We start from the raw sequence: 20,608 nt of genomic DNA on the forward strand, positions 1-20,608 counted from the left end.
TACCTCCTTTGCATTTTTTTTTTCATACTCCTTATACCTCAGCAACCTCTATGTAACACAGGAGCTTAAGAAGCTGCTTTCATTAGTGCTTGTCAACACTTGTCTGCCAATCTTTCAGAGTAACTGAATGTAAGACCTCCCCCACGCTCTGAGGACAACACCAACTCCCTCTTTTATTTACATAACTTCTTTTGCATAGTTTCTCACTCAACCCTGTCAGAACATCAATAGTTTATTTTAAAGTGTAAGTATAATTCAACAGTCTTCAATAATGAGCTGCTAATGTGCTCATAAGGAGAACCCAAAGCTTTAGTTCAGGACGCTCCCAAGTCTGTGTAAATGAACCATAGCAGTCATCTCTCAGGAATGGAAAGAATTAAAAAAAAAAAAAAACCAACACAAAGAAACAAACATGGAGTGAAACAACAAGGCTAAACTTACAATGTTTGGATGTGAAAGGCGAAGAAGAACTCCGATTTCTGTGCGGACAATTTTCTTGTCTACCTGGTAAAAAAGTGGGGAGGGAAAAAGTGAAAAATTTACTTCTGTGTTCACCATAGAAACTTCTAGCTGCATCACAGAAAAATATATATGAACAGCATTTCTAGGTCTCTTAGGTGAATAAGCTGATGCAAGACACATAAGTCAAATATACTGTAAGGAGTAATTTTCTTTTAACACGAGACAGATACTATAAAAGAAAACCACCTGCATCTAGCAAAATTATTACCAATGTACATGTAAGTCATACAAGAAGCAGAATATAGGAAAGACATCTGAAAAAGGTGCTAAAATTCCTGTATTTACTAAAGTTCTGCTCTTGTCTATCACTACTTATGTTGGTTCCATTTATGCCAGGATAGCTTCCTTTTGACACACTCTTCAGCAGCTGCACTGGGAAAAGGTTTCTGCACATAGGATGTGCACATCTAGGCAGTGCAACATATTGCTTAGAACAAAAAAGTGATGCAAAGGTCAAACACCCCCAGCCACAGACAGAGTATAAGGTTTAACTTGCTTCACATACGTCTAAAGGAATGGTCTATTAATGCAAAAGACTTTCTGTTTGGTTAAACCTCTGAGAGGATGAGCTCTTCACTTTCCTTCCCTTCTCAGACTGCAGTCTTTTAACAACTTATGTCCTGTGGGGACACCAGTCATTTCTCACAAGAAATGCAGATCTAGGGAGTATTTCATTCAGAAAAGACAACTGCAGCTCTCCTGGAACATAAACGCTTAAGCAAGAAAGAAAGGAAAATGCTCATAAGCAATGTGTGCGTGCTTTTACCTTGCTAAAGGTAATTAATACATTTATGAGGAAACAATCTGGTCTGCAAATATTCTCACAAACCCTAGAGAAATCCTATACTGATGACAATGATAAACATATTCTACAGTACTCTTCATCTCAGGGGTTATGAAATGTATGAGAGTCAGCAAGTTAAGTCATTACCTGTTCTCAAACCAATGACACAGATGACATCAAGCAGAAGATTGCGGGGGTTGGGGTGGGGTGTGGGCTTTTTTGGTGGGGTCTTTTCATCAAACACATGTTTTGGGTTTGTTTTTGTCTTTTACATCATATGGGAAATAAACAGTCATTACACATAAACCTTCAAAACGGACATAAAACTACCTTCAAATTCTCAGAAAGCAGAGCACATGCTTAAAAAAATGATCCCTTTTTTTATTACCTGGAAGAAGAGAAGTGCTTCTTAGTATTTTATTTATTCCAGCAACAACAAATTTCATGAATCAGTCACATTCAGAAATACAGGAGAGGCAGAATTTGATTCTCCCCTTGTGTCAATCAGGAATAATTCCAGGTTAGTAATGCCAGTGCTTTGACAGTGGTGTAAATGAGCGCACAGCTAGAGCCCTTAGGGATTTCTTGAAACTCATTGACACTTAACCTCTTCTAGTGGCTCTGCCAGAAAGCAAATTCAAATTAAAAACAACAACTTTGGACTGATCAGTGCATGCAAGAAGCATCAGAAAGCAAAAATCACAGAGGAATGAATTATTCCATTACCTGAACATCTAACCGAAGATAAAGAACTTGATCAGTAACTAAATCTTCACAGGTAAATGCCTGCTCTGGGGTCAAACATGGGACTATTTAAGCTCTGTGACCATCACGGGCTTTATAAACTTTATTGCTTTCTACTCCAAATGAAAGTGTTCATTTGCTCTTGCCTGCTACATAAATACTAAGCAGCAGGTTTGAAGAATGGTTTCCTGTTCAGTTTTCCTAAAATGCTGTGAGCACCAGCCTGGGTCATACTTGGTTTCAATACCCCCTTGGCAACAGCACCTTTACTCAAATCTGGGTTGCTTTTGTGAGTGCAAACACACAGCCAGGGGCTCCAAAGCTCACTGCCTGCTAGCAAGGGGCTCTTGATGATTCAGAGAATAATACACATCTGGTCTGTCTTTATACGCTTGCACCTCAGACAGGATCAGAAAGGTTAATGTACAATATTGCACTGACAGTCATTTACTCATGAGAGCTGTTTAGACTGAGAAATTTACCTTACTCAAAAGCAGCACTACAAACTAAACAATCTACCATTCGTTTTCTGCAGTTTTGAAAATGTTTGTGCATCATGCATGCCTGGCAACAGGCATGGATGAGGCTGTCTAACCCTAAAGATGCTTCCTTTAGGCAGTGAGTAGTCACAACTGACAAACTACAGAGGCCTCCTCTCCTCTTGCAGATGGCAACAAACTAAGTGAAAAAGTGAACTGAAACTCAGTTTCAGGACCTTGCTTCCCTAGACATCCACTCAGCAACCATAGGCGAGTCCCTCTGTGCTCCAGGTCCTGACCTGACACAAAACAGTAGACTTTCGTAACACTTCCTCAGGTAGTGGTATGTGGAAAAGGTACCTCAAAATTCAAGTTGCTATGTTGCAATGGCAAATAGGCCACAGAGAAACTTAGAAGAATTACATATGTATAAGCATCCTGGACAATGGCTATTGGGACAGATTTTACAACAGAAGTGTGCATGCATAAATGATATGAGTTGTTCCAAAGCAAAAGCAGCGGCATATGTAGTTGTGGCATTTTATTACTGTTTACTACATAAACAGTGTCCTGTTTCACCACTTTTTTTTTTCTTACCTTCTCCTACACTAGGTGTAGAGCTATATCAACACTTACCTTGTTTCATCTCCTTTCAACAAATTATACTTACTTATATCACAGCCAAACATGGCCTATTTTTAGTTTGGGCAGGAATTTCAGCAATTCAACTACCTATACTCTTGGCAAATTATTTGATACGATGATAGTCTGGCATTTCACTCGATACTGTATGTTGCTAGGGTAACAAGTTTTAAAACTTGGATAACTTAACCAAAATATCCTATTACCACAAATGTTTGGTCAAATTAAGTATGTTTGGCTAGATCAAATATAGTGGTCTGATTTGTGTACATGTAATAACTGACCAAAATGAGGCTGAAAAATTGTTTATTTTTGTTGTCTTCTCCTTGGATGCAATTTAAATATGCAGTACAATACGTAACAATTTATCTAAACTTTCCTTAAATTAACATTACTCACAGGAATGTCAGTAAGACCTTTGTGAGTAAATCACAGTCAAAGATAATGTCATCAGAAACAGCCTGTTTGTGAAGAGGAAAAACAATCAAATGTTAACTTTCAGATGTTTCCCAGTTCCACTAGTGTAGCGATTATCCTTCTACAAGTTTCCTTATTTTTTGCTTTTAATCTATGCTAACTAGACTATATTATGCTTTTGGTCAAACATTTCATTAGGTAATTTTATTTCTACTTAAAAGACTACTTTGTGTGAAAAACTTACACTAATTATGCACCAGGTTGTGCAAATGACTAGTTGGGTGATTTTAACATTGGTATGATTTTACCGAGCTGTATTTTCTGTTTGCAAACTTTGAACTGCAAGCAATCAAGAGGCATTTGCTGTGACAGGCCTTTGAAGCAGCATTCTGTTGTGGTACATCCGTGAAAACTGAGAAGTTATTTGCCATGTAATCCTGAAAATTATCACTTCTTCACCACTGACACTAGGCATGAAGATTTCACTGCCCATAGACAAAATTCAAACAAAGCTGCTAGATGGCTGGCAATCATTAAAACTCACACTTACATACTTCCGTGGCTTATATGTGGAAAAACTGATGTGAAGCACTAAAACACAGCAAATCCACAAGAGATGCCTGTAGGTGCAACATAGCCTTGCCACGTGCTGTGGCTTGCAGATCTCCACAGTATGCTTCAGTAAGCAGGGGCTGTGACTGGAGTACAGGTAAGCATCTGCATGCTGGCTTTAATCTAACTAGATAAAGTACCTGTGGCAGCAAAGATACAGCGACCTGAACTTGGGAGCAAGAGGAAGTCCAACAATTCCCAGAACCCTGTGTGCTGAACTGAAATGTCCGTCTATACTGCTGCTGGACACACAGCTTTGCTATATTACCTAAGTTCACTAGACAAATGGTAGCATGCTGCGTGCACTCCAAACTGCAATCGTATGTCCTGTTTACAGACAGACAGGCATAGGATGAATAGCATTAACAGAGCATTTCACACAACCAAGGTGCAGGAAGTTAGGACAGCATTTGCAAGTGCGGGTGAATGAAATTATCCACCCCCTTAGTTTGTATTAAAGCATTTACATTAAAAAAGGTAACTATTTCTGCATTATTCCTAGTATTTTGTCTCTCCAGTTATTTCACTTCTGTAGAATTAGGCATTCATTTTCTAGATACGTGTCTGCAAACACCACGTCTTTGAAATTTCATACTGGTCATGTAGCAAAGTAGCGCTAGGTCTATAATCAGTCTACTTCTGATCTATAAATTTCAGGCTATTTGACAAGGGAAAGGGCTGGAAAAATCCTTAATGAAAGCTGAGATTCTTCCACATTTCCATGCCCTGAGATGGTGAGGTGGAGTGATGCTACAAACCCTGAGACAAAACAGGATAAAATGGACTGTCACTGCGAACAGATTAATCTAGTTGCTGCCTTGTGATATGTCATGCCACCCTGAAAACAGGTGGCCAACATATGTACATACCCCTCAAACTTAGTAGAGAGCAAGCAGCAGAGCACATTCCTCATCCTGCAAGTCTATCCTCTGTTGCTCTCTTTCCCCAGGGTGCTGTGGACATGGAGGCGCCTATCTGGCCAGATATGAGCACCAGGCAGGTTGGGTGACAACGCTGTGCCCAGGCAAGAGGTGTGAAGCAGCCAATGCAAGTGGCTCTCCAGCAGCTTCACAGCACTGCCTACCTCTGGGAGGCTGTTCACCCCAGCTCTGCACAGCTCCTTGTTTAATATCCCATTTATTGACTCACATGAACGTCTCTAATTTGAGCAATGAATGCTTTATTGAACCAGCAGGTCAGGCTCTGAGCATGTATTTTTCTTCACTGTAAAAGAAGCATGCTGCAAATCATTATTGGCTTGCCACCACACTCCATTAGAAGTGCTTCCAAGAAACAATTTTTATGTTCTTCTCAGCTTAAGTAACTGCTCAGCAGCCTAAACCTTTCTGTATTTTATGGAGTCAATCATTAATTACCACTTATAACTTTGCCATTATTGTGTCTTCTCACAATTAAGATGAAATATTAAAACCTATACAGATACAGGCTACCCACAAGCAGAGCTGCCAGTCCCATCATAGTCTAAAAGGTCTGCTCCCAGCTGTCACACCTACATACAGGGCTGCTGGTCTACCCAGGGTCTCTTGAAAGGTTTCAAGAAATGAACTGGAATTTAAAGGTTGAATTTAAATTAATCTTCACAAGAAGAAGATTCAAAGTCCATATTTTCTATACAGTTTTGAGTTTTGCTTTTTAATTTCAGAATGTCCTGGGTAACAGTAATTGCAGTTTCTGCCCAGTTCATACATCGAGTATCTTCTATGAAAGTCTTTCAGTCAAGACTTCAAGATTAAAACACTGAAGAAGACTTCTAAATATGCTTTTTCATCTGTATAAAGGTGGGTTGTACCATGGAAATAACATGTATCAGCTAGTCTATGTATCAATGCAAGATATGGATGTCAGTCTTCACCATAAGTGATAAATAATCTTGAGGGAAACAAAAAGTGGTATGACAGAAAAATCCCAGAACAAATGAAAATAGGTACTTCTTATGTGGCTCAGCCTATCTCTCTGAGTTACTCTGGTGTAACTCGATAAGCAGCATGGCAGTGGATAGTGGGTAAAAAAATTTTAAAAAGCTGACCCTTCTGAATGGATACTTCTTTGTTCCAAGTAGGGCATTTATTTAACACCTGCTTCAGGTGATTTGATTCTTTGCATTAACTTTTTTTTTAAAAAATGGAAATAAAAGTAAGGAATTCTTATGTTTCAGGGGCTGTTCTTGCTGGGGCGTTGCTTGACCTTCTCAGTAAGGTCAGCAACTCTATATGGGAGCAACCATTGTAGTCCTAATAGAATAATATTACCTTAACAAAAAAAAAAAAAGGTTCAAAATAATCTTTTTTTTTTCTATTTTCATCTTGGCAGACTATTCTGGCTCTCTCCATTCAAGCTGAACATGAGGTCCTTACAGAACACATCAAACAATACAATGAGGCACACCAGTAATTGCACAGCCCTGCAGTATCTTCCATAAACTCAGCAGGGAGCTTTAACTTGATAGGTGTGCTGGTTTTGACTGGGATAGAGTGGATTTTATTCATAGCAGCTGGTATGTGCTGTATTTTGGATTTGTGCTGAAAACGGTGTTGATAATTCAGGGATGTTTTCATTATTGCTGAGCAGCGCTTACACAGCCCCAAGGCCTTTTCTGCCCCTCACCCCACCCTGCCAGCGAGAGGGCTGGGGGCACAAGAAATTGGGAGGCGGCACAGCTGGGACAGCTGACCCCAGGTGACCAGAGGGATATTCCATACCATATGGTGTCATGCTCAGCAGGTAAAGCTGGGGGAAGAAGAAGGAAAGGAGGGACATTCAGAGTGATGGTATTTGTCTTCCCAAGTAACGGTTACACCTGATGGAGCCCGGCTTCCCTGGGGATGGCTGAGCACCTGCCTGCCCGTGGGAAGCGGTGAATTAATTCCTTGTTCCGCTTTGCTTGCGTGCGCGGCTTTTGCTTTACCTATTAAACTGTCATTACCTCAACCCATGACTTTCCTCACTTTTACCCTTCCAATGTTCTCCCCCATCCCACTGGAGTGAGAGTGAGCGAGCAGCTGCGTGGGGCTGAGCTGCTGGCTGGGGTTAAACCATGAGAGTAGGACACTGAGACTTTTTATTTTGAGCCTCCATAAGTAAACTTGTATTATTAATGCAAAGAAAGCAGAGTACTCTTTATCAGAGCAATTGTTTTCTGTGTACATGTCCACACTTCAATTTGCGGCTGTAATCTTTCAGTTGATGCATATTCTTTAGACTGAACACACTTGCATGGAACTACTGCAAGTTACATCAACACACCTGCATTTGTTTTGTTAGGTGCCTAAAGGTCTGCTTGTACATGCAAACCTGTCGGCTGCAAATACAGATTAGCTGAGCTTGTACAAGCATATGCTTTTTAAAAATGAGTGAATGCACTATCTGCATATGACGGTACTTTTAATCTGTTAAATGTAAATTGTTCCATCAAAGAAGCAACACTTCTGTTTCTCAGAAAGCACAGCACATTTGCAATCAAACCACCAGGTGGACAGAGATGATTTGTGGGATTGCATAGACTTCAGCACAGTAAATCACATGCTGACATAGCTGATTAACAGGCCTTGCATACTTTAACATATGATTTCAATGGTAAAGCTGACCAGATGCAGGTAATACTCCCCAAAGACACAAAAGCCTTTGTGAATGGGTTCTTTTGTTCACCTACATTAACTTGGTGGCATCACTGAAGGGTGAAGCATGGGTCCAGAGGCACATATAGTTTGCACAACACTGGTCATTTGCAATAACATTTTATGTCCATGTTCAAAACAAGTTATATGTTCATTAGAACAGGTCTTATTATATGCAGTGCTCTAACCAGCTAACTAATTTGGTTGTTGTTTCTGTTCCTGAGTCATTTATAGACAGATTTCTGCAAATACATTTGATAATTGTTGAACGGTTTATGCAAACAAATTTCAGGCTATTAGGTATTCATGAACTGCTCATTTCAGCTACTCACTATTTATAGTGTGTTACTGTCATTGCTACTGTTCCCAAAACTAGGTGGAGGAGGACACTTCTAAGATGTAAGAAAAATGTGTAAACCAAAAGTTAAGCACAATTCTTTTTTTAGTTCAAAACAGTAATACTTGTAGGATTACTTAGAAAATTTTCTTGCCCATTCTGGCTTTTGACTTATACAGTTACAAATCAAAAAACTTCCTCTCTTCTCAGGGAAAATTCATTAATCTATCTTTTATTCTAAGTGATGTAACCAGTTCTAGACATCTGGAACTCTGTAAAAGGCTTCACATTCACACATGCTTCTGAACAAGTTGATTGCCACGTTAGCAAAGCAATAGCTCCTTAGAAACTGAGAGCTATTAGATAATAGGATATTTTCTATCACCCTGTACAACATTTTACCTTAAAGTTACATGAATTTCTTACGAGTCCTCAGTTGATTGATAAAGATCTAGAATACGTTACGTCTACTTATATTATTAGTCAAGTGCAATGCTCGCTGCAGTTTAAGGAATTGCACATAAATCATAAGCTAGGGTACCTATCCTTCTCTAAATCAATTCACACTTACAGATCCATGTGAACCTTCACTGTTATCCAATAAAGGTTTGATGCAACAGGGTTACCATTAATATTGTAATCTCCATCACAGATATCAAATGATTCCATGAGATCAATGTACCAGTTTTGGTTGGGATAGAGTTAATCTTCTTCATAGTTACTTGTACAGGGCTTTTGGGGTTTGTGATGAAAACTGGTGATAACACAGATGGCTCAGTAGTACTTATGCAGCATCAGGGCCTTTTCTGCTCCTCACACTGTCCCAGGCTGGGGGGGCACAATAAGTTGGGAGGGGACACAGTTGGGAAACCTGCCCCCAACTGACCAAAGGGATATCCCATACCATGTAACACAGTGCTCAAAAAGAAAAGCTGGGGAAAAAAGGAGGAAGAGCAAAAGTTCAGACTGACTATGTTTGTTTTCCCAAGTAACCATTACATATGATGGACCCCGTCTTCCCTTGGGATGGCTGGACACCCACCTGCCCATGGGAAGCGGTGAATGAATTCCCTAGTTTGCTTTGCTTGCACATTTACCTATTCAACTGTCTTTATCTCAGCCCATGAGTTTTCTCACTGATAACCTTCCAGTTTTCTCCCCCATCCCTCTCGGGGCAGTGAGTGAGTGGCTGTGGGGACTGAGCTGCTGGCTGAGGTTAAGCCGTGACAATGAACTATGCGCTGTACCACTTCATTTTGTAAGCAATAACATAGACGATGATTGGGGAAGGCCTGGTTGTGAATCTGATGATCAAATGAGACTGTTTCATTCGAAGTGTTTCAGGTGGGATAAAATAATGACAACATCATGTGCAGACTAAGTCTTGCATGTTTTCTTTGATGAACCACCCTGAATCTCTGGACCTGCTGCTTAAATGACACCTGTTACTATAAGACTTTTAATCTGATGCTAGACAGCTCTTCTGGTAGGTCAGCCCCAAACACTGATAATGAGGGCTCCTGAATTCACTTTAGTGTTGCCTGACACTATATAGAACCTGTAACTCTGCACTTACAGGAGCCATATAAATGACACCATGCCCCAAAACTGCTTAAAATTTACAGGTTATATAATTTATAATCTGTGTAATGCAGAAAACCAGTAGATCCTCAAAGGAAAGCAGGGAAGGAAGCCCTTGAAGAAAATTTTCAGGGACTAAAAAGAAAAAATATTTTATATATTTGGAAGAGGATACAGAGAAGCACATAGGTGAGATGGTTAAGAGAGGCAAGCAGACATGGGAACGCAACGCCTTATATTTGACAGAGCTCACTTCATAGATTAGAAACTGTGAGCTGAGTTTCTTGTTAGCGCGATTTGTCAACAAATAACACTAGAGTTTACAGGACTGCTTCTGACCCTATAGCTCTCCAATCCCTGAGGAAGATGTCTGAACTACATTAATGACAGCATGCTAACTTGCTTCCTCTGCCAGAATCTATGAGCTGTGCTGGAAAAAAAGAACAAGTGACTGACCAAGCTGAGACTAGCAGGAACATAGAGTGACTTCCCCCTGTAACAGATCACTCCAACCTGTGAATTCCACATATAAGAGCCACAGGGTGCCTTCCGTATTTGATCCTGTGTTCCCTGATGCTTCACACAATTCAGGAGTAAATGGAGGAGATGCTGAAAGGAGGCAATTGTAAGATATGTGAACTTGAACCAGAACAGGTGACTATTTGAATTTCAGGAGACTCACCTATGTACATCTCCCTTTATGGCCACTGAACTCACATGCAGATTTGAAAAATCCACAGAATCAGACCTAAAAAACACCTCTGATGCATGAAGTGTGATTTAGGGTGCAATTCTGGTACTTTAAAAAAATGCAATCTGTGAAAGACCCCATGGGTTCTTATGTTACTGCAGGTAAAATCTGCGGCTACTTGAGCTTTTGGTGAGGTTCACCTACTCAGTGATGAGGAACCATCTGGGACCTTCAACCTAATTTTGAGGTCCTTACTACAACTGCAATACTCTGACCATACTCTCATGAACTTTGGGACGAACAAGCCCTGTATGAAGCCCAGTGGTAGTAAAACTGTCTCTCTTTCAATACATTTTACATATCCACTACATGGGAGGAAGAAGACCTGGCTTATAACACACAAGTGCTTAGGTGACAACACACAAGTTAAAAGGTGACATTACAGTGCCTGTCTCCTATAGGCCACCTGACCAGGAAGAACAAGTGGATGGGGCCCTCTACAGACAGATAAGAGCAGCCTCACATTTGCCGGCCCTGGTCCTCATGGGCAACCTCAACCACTCTGATATCTGCTGGAAGCACACACAGCAGGACACAAGAAATCAAGGAGGTACCTGGAGTGTATAGGTAATAACTTCCTCCTTCAAGTGACAGAGGAGCCAGTGAGGAGAGATGCTCTGCTGGACCTCAGAATCACCAAAAAGGAAGGGTTCACTGGGGATGTGAAGATCAAAGGACACATACTGTATGTTGTTCTGGGCCACCCAGTACAGAAGAGACAAGGACATACTGGAAAGAGTCCAATGAAGATGATGAAGGGACTGGAGTGTCCCTCCTACAAGGAAAGATTGAGAGGCCTGGGTCTATTTTGCCTGGACAAGAGAAGGCAGATTTTACCTGTGAAGTAAAGCATGCAGGAGTTAGTTACTGATGTGTTAGGAACTGTGGTACTAATTGCCTGGGTGCAAATGTTTTCCAGATCTAGCTCCTAGCCTTGGAACTTCATGTGCTCCTCATCCATAAAACATGGAAATGCTAATGTGTTTTCTCACTGTGGTGTTGCAGTTGTAACACAGCAATGACCCAAAAAGAATACCTTAAATTAGTTATAACAGTGAAATGAGTAATTTTCCCGGAGTTCTGAGTAACAGATTTTTGGCTTCTCATTAGGAATTTGAGCTCTCATCTGCAGAAATTTGGACTTTTCCCACAAATTCTGGAAAGCCATGTCACAGGGTTCTTTTGACTTTGTATTTTCTCATATTTTTACATTCAAATCCTATACCTACTAAATTTGCCACTCATTCCAGAAACCTACAATTATTATCATGCCATTTCTTGTAGCACTATTCTTTTATCAGTGAATAAAGAGCTAAAACCTATATGAGTGATATGTCTCTTGCAGACAAAATCTAAATTTCTGCAGGCTGATATTCCTGACAGTACTGCTTAGAGGTCCTCAGAAACTAGCATACCATGTAACCTTTGGAATTCTAAAATAACTTTGAAATCAGAATTCTCTCAATAAAACTGTAAATGAAAGTGATTTGAATGCCACAGGACTAAAATACAAACCAAACCATCTTATTTATGCAATTTCTTATTACTTACGGAAATGCTTCCAGCTGATTTCAACTATATCTACTGAAAACATGCCCAGTTGGGAGTCTCAAACACCTGCTCATTCAATATACACAAAGTATAATGGAATATACTGGAAATAACCTAGTATTTGAAGGCTGCCTAAAACAAAGGGGCAGGAATAACAAAGACAGTACAGTGGGTTTTCTTTACATTTGTAGAAAAACATGTTATTGGTTATTTTTTATTTATTCAGCATTTGTGGGGGTGGAGTGTTGCTTTGCTGTAAGGAAGCCCTTCTTAATTGATTTGAGCAAAGAGCAAGTTTAGTTTGGCAAAAATTTGGGATGATCCTCACTCATACACGCTAGTCCTGCAGCCATCAACCATCACAATATTCAGCTTAGAAAGTTGTACCGAACCTTAGATTCAGTCTTAAGATCAGGTGATGTATCTCATGGACATCACATGTTGATGATAACTTCATCATTTCCCAAAGACGTTCCTGTAACCAGAACCCACAGGTTGTGCCACTCACACAGTTGCTGTGTTAATTTCCACCTTCGCTTTTCCATCTCTCCCTGCATGTGGCTGGTCTTTCTCTTAAAGGACATAAACCAAAAGGAAACCACCTCAGCCAAAGAGGATATATTTCACCTTGAAATACACGAGTGTAATTAGTTTGTCAAGTAAGTACATTCTGATTATGGAGTTCTTGGTAAAATAAATCTTCTCTCTTACAGACCTCAGTTAGATTTGCATTTCTGAGGGGCTACAGAAAACTCAGCTTCAGGCCAGAGGAATAAACCCAGGATATTGTGTTTTAAGTTGTACACTGCTCCTGTATTATTCCAACAGCCAAACTGACAGCATTGGAGAAAACACTGTAGTTTCTCGTCTTTTGCCCTCTTCTCTTCACGAAGCTCAAGGGCAGCTTTGGCTGCAGAGACCATGAAGCGGTGGAGTTCAAGATCCTTAGGGCAGTGAGGAGGGCGCACAGCAAGCTCGCTACCGTGGGCTTCAGGAGACCCGACACTGGCCTCTTCAGGGATCTGCTTGGTACATCACAAATAAGCTCTGGAGGGAAGAGGGCCCAAGAAAGCTGGTCAGTATTCAACCATCACCTCCTCCAACCTCAGGATTGGTGTGTCCCAACAAAAAAGGAAGTTGGCCAAAAAAAGCCAGGAGGCCTGCATGGATGAACAAGGAGCTCCTGGACAAAATCAAGCACAAAAAGGAAGCCTACAGAGAAGCCTGGGAAGAACACAGAGGAACTGTCCAAGCAGCCAGGGATCAGGTTATGAAAGCTGAAGCCCTGACAGAATTAAATCTGGCCAGGGACATAAAGCACAAAAAGAAAATCTTCCATAGGTACATTGGTGATAAAAGGAAGACTTGGGAAAAACATGGGCCTTTTCCCGAAGGAAACAGGAGACCTAGTTACCCAGCGTATGGAGAAGGTTGAGGTACTCAATGACTTTTTTGCCTCAGACTTCATCAGCAGGTGTTCCAACCACACCACCCAAGTCACAGAAGTCAAAGACAGGGACCGGCAGAATGAACTGCCACTATACGAGATCAGGTTTGAGACCATCTAAGGAACCTGAAGGTGCATAAGTCCATGGGACCTGATGAGATGAAGCTGTGGGTCCTGAGGGAACTGGAAGATGAAGTGGCTGAGTTGCTGTCCATCATATTTGAGAAGTCATGGCAGTCTGGTGAAGTTCCCACAGACTGGAAAAGGGGAAACAAACCCCCTGTTTTTTAAAAAGGGAGATAAGGAGGACCCAGGAAATTACAGGCCAGTCAGTCTCACCTCTGTGCCTGGCAAGTTCATGGAGCAGATCCTCCTGTAAACTGTGCTAAGGCACATGGAAAATAATGAGGTGACTGATGATGTGACTGGTGACAGCCCACATGGCTTCACGAAGTGCAAGTCATGCCTGACAAATTTGAAGGCCTTCTACGATGGGGTTACAGCACTGATGGATGAGGGAAGAGCAACTGACATCATCTACCTGGACTCGTGCAAAGCTTTTGACACTGTCCTGCACAGCATCCTTGTGTCTAAACTGGAGAGACATTAGTTGGATGGGTAGACCATTTGGTAGATAAGGAAATGGCTCCAATCACACTCAAAGAGCTGCTGTCAATGGCTTAATGTCCAAGTGGAGACCAGTGTTGAGTGGTGTTCCTCAGGGGTCCATACTGGGACCAGTGCTGTTCAACATCTTTGTTGACAGCATTGACAGTGGGATCAAGTACATGCTCAGCGAGATTGCCAACGACACCAAGTTGAACAGTGCAGCCAACACACTGGAGGGAAGGGATGCCATCCAGAGGGACCTTGACAGGCTGGAGAGGTGGGCCCGTGCGAACCTCATGAAGTTCAACAAGGCCAAGCAAGGTCCTGCACCTGGGTCAGGCAACCCCCAGTATCAATAGAGGCTAGGCAGAGAATGGAATGAGAGCAACCCAGAGGAACAGGACTTGGGGGTGTTGGTAAATAAGAAGCTCAACAAGACCTGGCAATGTGCACTGGCAGCCCAGAAAGCCAACTGTACCCTGGGCTGCATCACAAGAAACACGGCCAGCAGGTTGAGGGAGGTGGTTCTCCCCCTCTACTCTGCTCTCATGAGATCCCACCTGGAGTACTGTGTTCAGCTCTGGGGCCCCTAATGTAAGAACAACATGCACCTGTTGGAATGAGTCCAGAAGAAGGTCATGAAGATGATCAGAGGGCTGGAGCACCTCTGCTATGAAGACAGGCTGAGAGAATTGGGCATGTTCAGCCTGAAGAAGACAAGGCTCCAGAGAGACCTCATAACAGCCTTCTTGTACCTAAAGAGAGCTTATAAGAAATACTGGGACAGAGTTTTTACAAGGGCATGTGGTGATAGGACAAGGGAAAATGGTTTTAAACTGAAACAGGGCAGATTTAGATTAGATATTAGGGAGAAATTCTTTACTATGACAGTGGTGAGACAGTGGAACATGTCGCCCAGAGAAGCTGTGGATGCCCCACCCCTGGAAGTGTTGAAGGCCAGGCTGGATGGGGCTTTGAGCAACCTGGTCTAGTGGAAGGTGTCCCTGCCCATGGGGGGGCTGGAACTAGATGATCTTTAAGCTCCCTTCCAACCCAAACCATTCTGTGATTCCATGATTTTTTGTGTATGCAGCCAGTTGTCCCATTCTTTTCTTGGCAGCACAGAACAAGCTCAGCCTCTCTCCGCCCAAAACGGTTAACTGTCACAACTGTGATGATAGGATCACAGCACACACTTCTGGAAAACAAATTCCTAAAAGGCAGAGGGAGAAGACTTTCAGAGATGCCTAGCATCAGCCTCACAGACCATGTATCTATGCAGAAGTGCTGCCTTCCCTGCAGTACAGCTCTATCGAAAGCACGTTTTTGGATTTAACAGGCTGTAAATAATGAAGGGTTTCTAAAGAGGAGGACTATAATCTCAGGATAGCCTAATATTTACTTCTGCACCTCTGCTCAGCTCTTTTGCAGGGTTGCGTCTTTGCTTTAGGCACTAAATATATCCTCACACAGCAACACATTTCATTCCTATTCCCTGTCTCGCCTCTCTACATTTGTGTGCATCCCAGTCACACAAAGCTCCTCTAGGCTTGCTTAAAGCCATGGAGACGACAAATCACTGTGGGCAGGAAAGGCGAAAAATGTGCATGGATGGGCTGGTGGAAGAAAATGTGCAACTCAGATCATTTCACAACGTATCTTGTTAATTTATTCAAAGCTGAACGTGTTTCATTTGTTTCTTTTTTTAAAAAAATGAATCAGTAATCTAAGGAATATTATTTAGTTACTCAGAACTACTTGTTCAACACTGCAGTGTGACAGTAGGTTGAGCTTCCTTGAACTGCCTAACAATGTATTGAGATTTGGATTTTCTTCTTTTTTATTAGCTGATTTTTGTATTCCTGAAAAATAACCTGTGCACACCAGAAATGAGTGCTATCTAATTACCTATAAATTAAATGGAGTAAGGAAAAAAGATATAATACATACTCTCTGTTTTTAAAATCTTAACCCAAGGTATGATTTAAGAAGAGCACAGCAATTCAAACTAAATGGCAACAAGTAAAATATTGTTCTATGTTAAGTGACTTTTATACGTCACTTGCACTCAAAAATGATATAATACAACACATTGTAATGCAGATTACATGTTAAATTACTTTATTTTGTATGTAGAACAGGCTTTTTTCAATTGCAAAATGGGATTTTTTTTTCCTTTTCTGAAGGATGTCCTGTCAATACAGACAAAAATAACTTTCCGCTTTCCAAAGACTAACCCAGCATATTACAAAGCTATTTTTCAGTAAAATTTCCACTTTTGTTAACTGCACTCTGATTTCATAGCTTCTAAAGCAAAAACTTGCTGGTATCTTACTGCAGAAAAAATACCCATCTATAAGTTCTCTTTTCTTTTGTAGGGTATTTATGTAAAATGAACGTTATTCTTCATCTTTAGACATTATGCATTTGATGGACTTAACTTTTACTGAAAGCTCTTTCTTTTGGGAAGTAGTGAGTCAGACCGTGGAAGCCAGATTCCCCTTATATATCAGGGAAAACTGAATATAAGCAGTGGAAAACTCAAAGCTTTACTGCCTTATTCCTTTATTCAAAATAATTTTGACTGAAGGATATTGTTCATCTTTCAGAATAACAGTGTGAACTGCACATGAATGAGATGATGAAATGAATGACAAAAAATGAGAAAACCAGGAAAAATAATCTATGTATCTAATAGCTAGTACTGCAGATGGAGTGGTAATTAAGAAATTATCATTTCCCAATAATTAGCAAGCAATGGCATGGGCAGTGTGTGTGCACATGTGTGTGTGTGAATGAATAACAGAAGAAAATGTGTGAGCCAGCTGACAAAAATACACCTTTTTAAGGGTGAGTACTGATGTGGAGTTGACTGTTGTCATGTAGACTTAAATATGACACAATTCTTTATCCTTTTTGAAAAATTTGAAAAATATCAAACACTACATGTTAATACAATGTGTTGGTTAATACCAGCTTTGTGAAGAAAAACTTACCTTAAATATACACACATATTTATGTAAACATATTCCTAACCTTTGTAATCTGGAGAAAAGAGAATACTGTCACAGCACATCAGACAAACTGGACTATTATATCAAGCTCTTGCTTTCTCTGTGGGCCAGGTACGTCTGCTAAACTTCATCACTCTCACTCAGATGGCAGTCCACTAAAAGTGCTGACAACTACTGTTTGTTACGTATACATACACATCTATATATATTTATTTTCTCATTATAAAGTCTATACAGAAAGAGGCATGTGGAGGCAGGGGGCAATCAAACTGTAAATCCCATAAGGCCACATGGCAGCAATAGAAAATTTTCATTTTATGGCTACAAACACATTTTTCTTCAGAAGTCAATAAAAGATTGATTTACTAATTCTGACTGTCTCCAAGTGTGATACTCAGCACACATCCCCACTGTGGCACATGCCTTCTCAATCAGTTGGAAAGGCTCAATCAAAAGAAACACTCCTCCAAGAAAACACACCAAATATTTGCATGAGCCTCTTGGTTACCACTTAATACCATCAATTCACTGCAACACAGAATTAAAACCCCAGCCAAGTATATTCCCAACTATACAGGGAGTATATGTTGTTTATAATGTATATATATGTATACGTCATATTATGTGTGTATATATGTTTGTATATATTTGTATACATATATACAGATATATGCAAACATGCATGCAATTGAGATTTTTTACATATGCCTTTATAGACCATTATACCCTAACTCTAGAAATCCAGCCCCACCTATCCAGGAGGGAAGCCTGTTACCTTTACATTTGCTTACACTCCTCTCTGCTCCACAGACATAAACTTTGTGGATCTCAAACAGTCTGACTAGTACAATTAGATTAATCCCAGCACAACTGTTTCCAGCATACGTGTTGCTTGAAAACTGTTGCTCTGTTTCTGATCTGAGAAAAAGTTCATATGCCTAAAATTTGTCTGATTTTGAACACCAACCATTCTGCAAGAAGAATGCTGCTTCATAAATACTGATTTTAGTTAAAGGACTGAGGAAGTATTAGTTAAGCATCACAAACCCTGTGAGGGAGGATACTCACCCACGAAAAAAATGAAACCAAAATGTGAATCCTCCAAAACAGTCTCTGTGCTTGCATGACTCGTTGACTGATACACAGAGGGCCTAATAAGTTATAATACTTTATAATTCTTAGGGGACATTACCCATCAATTAAACCTAGGAATATTACGCAGGCTATCCTTCAAAGCCTTGCTGGGAAGCAAATCGAGTATTATCTCATTTTTATGGATGAGAAAGTTGAAATCAAAAAAATACCTCAACTAACAGCACAGGCTGAATTGGGAATACATCAGGACCCAGGCTCCAGACAACCCAGCTCAGCATCCTGTTCTTCCTTCAGCAGAGCGTGCTGCTTTATTGCAATGGCAGCTCCCAAATTATTCGGTTACAGTTGTTAGCACTTGGTAGACGTATAACGTAGGCAGGCACTCAGTGTCTTAATTTAGAAACCATGGAACAGAGGCCATCTGTTCTCTGCTTCTAAAGCAAGTTATCCAGACACAGGTAGAAAACTTAAGGCAGAGGTGCATCTCATTTCTTGGAAGACATTCACCTGCCGACTATGAAACAATCTCCAGGCTGGTCCTGGTTCATATGCTGCCTAGCTTTCCTAGAACACACCAAAAGGAGGCAAAGGTCTGCAAATGAGAGTCTTCATTTCACAAATAGCACATAAATATGTTTACTTCCCTCAAGCATCCTGTGTTCTAATATGATCCACATGCTATACATTGTTTGCAACAACAAATGTTCCAGAATGATTGGTTGTAAATCTCACATAATTTTTAAGTCTCGGCTTGAGTAGTAACAATCATAGTTGTAAAGTGTATCCTAAAGATACTTGTTTTTCTTAAGCACCAAGTCACCAAGCAGAGGTAAATTGTGTAGTTCAAAGCAAACCAGCATCATATTTCCAATTGCAAGTGTAAAAGTTCATCACTGTACTTTGCTCATTATATGATCCACTTTTGATTCTTTCTTGCTCCACGAAATGGATTTCCCCACAAAGAAATTTCATGTTTCAAACCTTTATATTTATTACCTGCATGGAACTTAAGAGATGTTAGGGACATAGTTCAGCGGTGGACTTGGCAGTGTCAGGTTTACAGTTGGACTCGATGGTCTTAGGGGTCTTTTCCAACCTAAATGATTCTATGATTCTACAGCAAAAATCAAATAATGAGTATATAATACAACCCTACATTTCAATTATGCTCAGGAACTGAGCATAAAGGTTGGATGAGCAAATCAAAGGCAATAATTCAGCATGCTTTTTCACCTGCCCCATAGACATTGTTTTATGAACATAGTTCTTTCTTTATCTGGTAATAACAATTCCAAATTTAATTTCTTATACATTATCTGAGACAGGTTTTCCCACTAATATATACATTAATTTTTCTTTGGATCACTTTAGCCCTTCTAACAGTTTTCTTTTAGCTGCTCTGGCAGCTATAGTCCTAATTTGCTTGTAAGTTTCCTAACTTTGACAGTCAGACACTTCAGGAGTAAGAATCAGAAGTGTTCTTTGAACTAAATTTTATTCACCATAAGTTTAACTTAAAGGATTCAAAACTACTCCTGAACTGGGGCTGAATTTGACAAAACCAAAACAACACAAGGAACCAAAGTATTCTGTTTCAGTGGTTCTGAACCAGCAAAAAAGATTTTTCTCCTCCTCTTGGAACCGTATAAAATTTTAATTAATGGAAATAGAATATTCCCAAACTATCATTTTATTTTATTGACAATGAAAGATTTGTATAAACATATTTTCTCCTGTTTCTCTTTGTTGGCTTAACTAGCAATCAGAAAAAAACCAAACAGAACTGAGCAAATAATCTAAGAATACTATTTTATTAAGCTAGAAGGTAAAGAAATATTAATTACAGAATCTCCTAAGAGCTCACATTGCTCCACAAGTGTGTATTCTTAGAATTGACTGATATGTCTTGCCCAAAATTTTATTTGCTCTTAAATGAGAATGCATTAGTCAGGCAAAATGAAAAATTAATCTTATTATTTAAATGAAAAGAACACTGATAGTCATTTTATGTTTCTTGCAGTCTGTTCTTAGCACACTACTTCAATCCAAAAGGATCATTTGTTTCTTATCTGAGCTGTTCCCATGGGAGAAAAGTAATAATTTCTAATGCTTTCCTTCAAATTATGGCACTGTAGTGATCAGCATTCACAAATGTGGAGCTGCCGGTCAGCCAGCAGACTCCTAATCACGCTTCACTTGTTACCACTTTCAGAACAAGGTGGACCACTCCTCTGCCTGACCCTCACCCTGTTCCTAGTGTCTCCCTTAGCAAGTTAGTCTTGTTCAGTGCAGTGTTTAAATGTTTAAAATGTTTGAATGGAAAAATCAGATTATTTGCTCTTTAGCCATCTTTTCTCTTCTGATTTCCTGTGCTCTTCAGAGCTCCCT

At 40.2% G+C, this 20,608-nt stretch overlaps 1 protein-coding gene across 1 annotated transcript in view; it reads right to left on the reverse strand.

The window, feature by feature from the left end:
* The window catches only part of CAMK4 (calcium/calmodulin dependent protein kinase IV), a 170,093-nt gene that overhangs the window by 77,293 nt on the left and 72,192 nt on the right, over window positions 1–20,608 (reverse strand). The window contains exon 3 of the mRNA XM_040579740.1: window positions 442–504. Within this exon, the coding sequence (XP_040435674.1) occupies window positions 442–504 (63 nt within the window). The remainder of the gene's footprint in view (window positions 1–441; window positions 505–20,608) is intronic.

The sequence above is a fragment of the Falco naumanni genome, chromosome Z (assembly GCF_017639655.2).
Source record: "Falco naumanni isolate bFalNau1 chromosome Z, bFalNau1.pat, whole genome shotgun sequence".
Lineage (NCBI taxonomy): Eukaryota > Metazoa > Chordata > Aves > Falconiformes > Falconidae > Falco > Falco naumanni.